We start from the raw sequence: 5,951 nt of genomic DNA, 5'->3' as shown, positions 1-5,951 counted from the left end.
TATGATTAGTGTCTAACCCTTAACCTCTAATTATCTCTTTATATATACACCCAAGAGAAAACATAATTAGTTAATAAGGGTAATATGGTTAATCAACAATTTCCAACTAATTATATAATAGGTTTAATATAAATGATTATAATAGCTACACAATTAAATATACCACAATAATTATATTTAATCTTACAGAATTAACTTAGATCTAAATTTAAAAAAATAACTTGATTGTAACTTTTGTTTAGTTATATACAATCAAGTATTATGTGTAATAATGACGAAGACGACGATGACAGCAGTAGCAGCATCTGCAGGAGTAGTAGTAGTAAAAATGTAAGCTAATAATTTTGACCAAAGACATGGACTTACTTTCTTCATATGTTGAGTTAAATTTACATGATGTCAACTTAGTTTTTTTTTTCATATGGTAACATCAAACATCCTGAATATCAACTTAGTTTTTTTTTCAAATCGAGTTTAAATTGGGTATTGCAAAACATGCGTTTTCATATGTTTGATGCATCAAAGAACGCTTAGACTAATCCGTTTGATTTTGCAATATACCCGCGCCGCAATGCGCGCGGGTCTAATGACTAGCTTAAAATAAAAGAATAACAGAAAAACAAGTTTGTTAAAGTTGATATGTTCTTTGGAGACAAGTAATGGTTTGGTATCTGAACTAATTAATATTTTCTAAAGTTAATATGATTTTCTATTAAAAGAACAATACAATAACTTTAAACTTTAAAGAACTAGAATTAATAAACTCTCAAAGTGGTTCATGAGGTTTGGTCACTTAAGTCCAAAATTTAAATTTTTTGAATTTGGGTCCCTGCGGTTTCAATTTTATTGTTATTTTCATCCAAAATCAAAATCTAGCAAGGTTTTTCAGTTAACATCCAGCTTTTCTATCTTTTTCCCCCCTTTTAATGAAGGCAAAATGGTCTTTTAATGTTTTATTATAACAAATTAAATAAATCTGACAATTTTGCCCTTCATTAGAAGAGAGGAAAAAAAACAAAAAGGTTGGATGTTAACTGAAAAATCTGAACATATTTTGCTTTTGGATGAAAACGCCAACAAAATTGAAACCACAGGGACCTAAATTAAAAAGGTTTGAGTTTTGGACTAAAATGACAAAAGTGACAAAACCTCAGGGACCATTTTAGCAGTTTACTCTTGGTAGTAGCAGCAGCAGCAGAAGCAGCAGCAATAATAATAATAATAATAATAATAATAATAATAATAATAATAATAATAATAATAATAATAATAATAATAATAATAATAATAATAATAATTACCTATATATATTAAAAATACAAAGCAATGAACTGTAACGTCATCCTATATATATATATAATCCAATGAATAGTAACATCATCAAGGGATAAGCAAATAGTATCGGGTACTGGTACCGGTATCAAATTTACCAAACCGGGTGTATTTTCGGTATCGGTTCGGCACCAGTCTTCACCGGTTTTTACCCTCAAGTACCGGTGCCGTACCAGTACCGACCGGTACCGAACCGTACCGTACCAGGTATATTGGGTACCGGTACCCACTTTTGGGGATTCCGGTAATGGTATTTTCGGTACCAGTTGGTATCGAGCTCATCAAATCCTGTAGCAACGTAGTAATGCAAGTAATTTCACCGTTTAGATTAATTTTCATACACACAATAAGTAAATTGTATTTCGTTTGAATGAGGTTTAATATACACGACTTATTTTGCTTTCTTTTATGTCTTTTACACTAATGAATGAATTGTAGCATGTAAATTTAACTTGGATATTTAGATTATCGATGAGCAAATCGTATCAAATCCTGTAATCAAACTGGTATCATATCGGTACCAAATTTACTATACCAAATCATTTTCGATACCAATTTGGTACACCTTTTGGCGTTTTCAGAATCGTTACTTTCGGTTCGACACCGGTCTAGCACCATACCTGTATTTATTGATTTTTACCTTCAAATACCATACCGTATTATACCGAGCATTTTCAGTGGCGGTACCTAGTTTCGATGATTTTTCGGATCGGTACTTTCGGTGCCGTTACCGATACCGAGCTCATCAATATTTTAACGCGTTAGCACCGTAATAACTGAATTGAAAACAACCGAATTTCCAACGTGTAAGACGTATGAGTCCTATTATTATATATTAGGTTATTTAAAATCGCTTTTTTAGGACGGAGTGACTATCCTTACCACGTCATTTTTATTTATGTTTTGATATTCGGTATCTGCTTGTCGTTGCTGACACGCGTTTTACAGACATTGGGTCCCCGCCGCAACGCGCGGACGGAAAATCAACTAGTAATAATAATAAAAGCTTGACTCTATCAGAATTATTTAAGTTTTAAAAATATTAAAAGGAAAATTAGATTTTAATAATTCAAATAATGACTCCCTAACTGATTACTTGGAGCTGGGAAAGACTCCCCTTTTATAGGCAGAGTGTTCTGCCCAATGGAGCCTATGCCAGCTCATACCTTCCCGTCCTAGTAAAGCTTATCCTTGGTTGATGTTGCTTGCTGGGTTAGCCTTGTCTCTTTTGGTAATATTCAGGTTTGTGTTTCTCGAGGTCATCTTTATGTGCTTTTGGGTAAAGTCCCATCAGTCTTGACCTGTTGAGTTCAAATCCCAATGTCTACAATAGCTTTAGCTTCTGGTCGTCAGCTATTGATGTATCAGCTTCCAGCCGGGAGCCCTGGCTTGTGTCTTTTGTCTTTTGTTAATTGTGTGATTATTATTTGTCTCCGCTTTGCTGAGTGGGGTTTCCGGGTACCCACGTCATCTTGTAAGTTACGAGCATCATTGATGAAAGTGTAAGTATGGATTACTATCGACTAGTAAACTGTGATTTGCATGATTAAAATTTAATTGCCCGTCTCAAAATGTAAATTTACAAGCTACTTATTATGAAAACAGACATGACGTGACAATGTTATAAGTTGATAGATTTTAAGCCGGATTTTCCATGTTGCCAAAGTGCAATACAGAAATGGCAGACCGCAGATGAAGATTATGGGAAAGTTGGATAAAATAATACAGTAATAGTACTCATGGTATCTTATAAAAAGAACACCTTAATATGGAATTGGTGCAGAGAATATCTACACAGAAACACATGCTCTCATCACTTTATCAAAGTACAACTATCTTTTGGCTTAATAAAAACAATAATACTTTTAAGACATTCACCATTCAAGAAATCATAATATGACCAAAACATGAACACAATCAATAGTTTGTTGGTATACGAAGTATCCAATTCCCTGTGAGAGAGAATCCAAGAGCGAATGTTAAGACGTGAAAGATAGAGTCATAGGGGTGTCTCAGAAAGAACGAAGAGATACCAAAAAGCAGATATAATATCCGCCAAACCAAAATACAAACAGCTTTCAATCAACATAAGGATTGATAGACAAATTGAGCCTCTGTCGTAAAATGGTCTTTTTCGCAAGTCGCATCTTTTTCATAATGTAGTCACAAACCCAACGAGCCTAGGTGTGTTATGATGATTCTTAACCAAAATATCAACTAGTTTACAATCAGTTTGATCGAATCAAGCATCAATACAGTCACAAAACAACGGATAGTAACTAGTAACATGTAACAAGAACTATTATTCTGAGAACACCAAGTGCGATACAAGTAACATTATGCTATCCTTTTGTGCACATAACAAGAACAGAAACAAAGTAACAGGATCTACATATTTATGCACTTATGGGAGGCTTATAAGAGTGCCTAAAAGGAAAATCTTACTGCAGCTGCAAACCATTGGTGACCATTGATGGAGGAGCCCTGCTTTTTACAAACTTACTCCTTCTAGAGTTCCGAAATGGTGTCAAATACAGCCTCAGCAAACCACTGTCAATATCACTAGTTGAATACCTTGTGCTCCTGTTTCTATCCAACACAAATTCATCCCTTCTTGTTCTTGAATTTACAGTACTCGGGTTTCTAACAAGTTTTGCACTTGAATTCCCCATCTCAACTCTGCTTTCTGTCATATGTTCTGAACTCTTTTTGTCACCATTTTTGTCGTCAAGTTTTAGCTTGTGACTCCATATATTACAGACTTTTGTCCACCTACTTGACATTACCTTTTTCTTTAGCTCGTTTGACGGGTTCGTGATGTTCGTCGTGCTTGTTTTACTAGTCGAATTGGGTGCATTTGAAACAGATTCGACATTACTGTTGTTGTTCTTGATAGAATTCAAACGCCAATCTTTCAACTCTTTTTCGGTAATAACCAACTTTGTACCCTGAAAAACAACATCACTTGCAGGTGAAACACGAGCATTCGAAGCAGATTTCACATCATCACAACCAAACCCTGCTGCTTTAGTACTGGAACTCATCATCGAACTCGAACTGCTTCCTCTGTTCGAACTAGAACAACAATCTGAATTTGACTGGGCCGAACCACCAGAACTAGCACCGTCTTCACTTATCGAGTGCATTTGCAGGTTCAGGTTCAGGTTCTCCATTGTGGTAGCATTTGTACCCTTGTTTACCGGACCTAACATCATGTTATCAACAACCGGGAGCATCGGTGTAAGCCGAGGAATCGTTCTCGCAATCATGTACCCATCCCAAGAGGCTCGATGTTCATCTAACGAAAACCGTGGATCTTCAACAGACAACCTATGTGCATCGATTGAAAACCTAGGTTCCGTATCGCAAGATCTTCTACCAAATCCATAATCTCCTACCTCAGATTGAGTATCCCTAATTTTCGATAACTGCCCTAATTTTGACCTCGTTGACTCAATTCCCCCATTGATACATCTACTTTGCTTCTTTTCCTTCTGCTTTTTTCGCCATTTTCGCAACTTCTGACCAAAAACCGAACGTAAATTCCTCTTATTGTTCTTCAATTCCATCTCAATTATCTCCTTCATCGTCTTCAGATCCCCTTGTGTAACCTCATCATCATCAGAAACCCTAATTTCATGATTCAACTCAATTACATCATTCGAAACCCTAATTTCACAATCATCGTGCACAATTACATCATCCGAAACCCTAATTTCACGATCATCATCATCCAAAACCCTAATTTCACCACATTCCTTGCTCACAAACCCTAATTTCACCGATTCAACACTCGCAACACGATCTATCACCTTCAATTTCACCGAATCATGAACAGCAAACAGATCAGATAGAGTATTACGAGCCCTAACCCTAACATCACACGAATTTCTCCGTAAATCCACAGAAAAATCACTCACATCCTTACATATCTCACCGGCAACAGATTTGCTCCGGCGAAACTCCGGCGCCGGGGCCGACGAAGAAGAAGAATCTTCTAGACCGGCTAGACGATCTCGTAAGCATAATGCACAGAAGCCTGTTACAGGTTGGTTAGGGTGACGGTGACAGGCGTAGAAACGGCGAGTGCGTGTACGGTTTTTGGTGACGGTACGGTGTTGGGGGTGCGGCATCATTGACGGAAGTTGTGGTGGTGTGTAACGGCAGAGATATGTGTAACGGCAGAGAAATGTTGCATAATTAAGGGGTTTCTGTGAGAAACTGTTGCAGAGTAAATGCAGTAATTTGTACAGATTACAGAGAGAGAGAGAGAGAGAGAGAGAGAGAGAGAGGGTGATGACAAAAAGGGGTACTGAGTGAATTTAGCAGAGAAACCCTTGATAAACCCCACCCGCCATGGAAGAACATGATAACTTATTTTCCGTAATCTGGTTTAAAAGTTAAATTTCGAATTTGAACCCACAACTTCTTCTGCTGGACACTTTACACCCCTATACCTGCAAACATGCTCAATACACGACGGGTAATTACACAATAGATACTCGACGGGTATGGACACCATTTTACAATCAAGTGTGGGGTTGAGTCGTTGAGATTAGCAAAACTAGTCCCAAGCCCACTTGTCATACACGATCACCCGTCGGATATGCATATGTATG

At 36.9% G+C, this 5,951-nt stretch overlaps 1 protein-coding gene across 1 annotated transcript; it reads right to left on the bottom strand.

The window, feature by feature from the left end:
* Positions 1 to 3,590: 3,590 nt before the first annotated feature.
* Positions 3,591 to 5,690, bottom strand: LOC110868544 (protein OCTOPUS). The gene has a single exon (XM_022117740.2). The coding sequence runs from the start codon at positions 5,466 to 5,468 to the stop codon at positions 3,774 to 3,776; it is 1,695 nt and encodes a 564-aa protein (XP_021973432.1). The 5' UTR covers positions 5,469 to 5,690; the 3' UTR covers positions 3,591 to 3,773.
* Positions 5,691 to 5,951: the final 261 nt, after the last annotated feature.

This window comes from Helianthus annuus, chromosome 1 (assembly GCF_002127325.2).
Source record: "Helianthus annuus cultivar XRQ/B chromosome 1, HanXRQr2.0-SUNRISE, whole genome shotgun sequence".
Lineage (NCBI taxonomy): Eukaryota > Viridiplantae > Streptophyta > Magnoliopsida > Asterales > Asteraceae > Helianthus > Helianthus annuus.
This window is presented reverse-complemented; position numbering and strand designations above follow the sequence as displayed.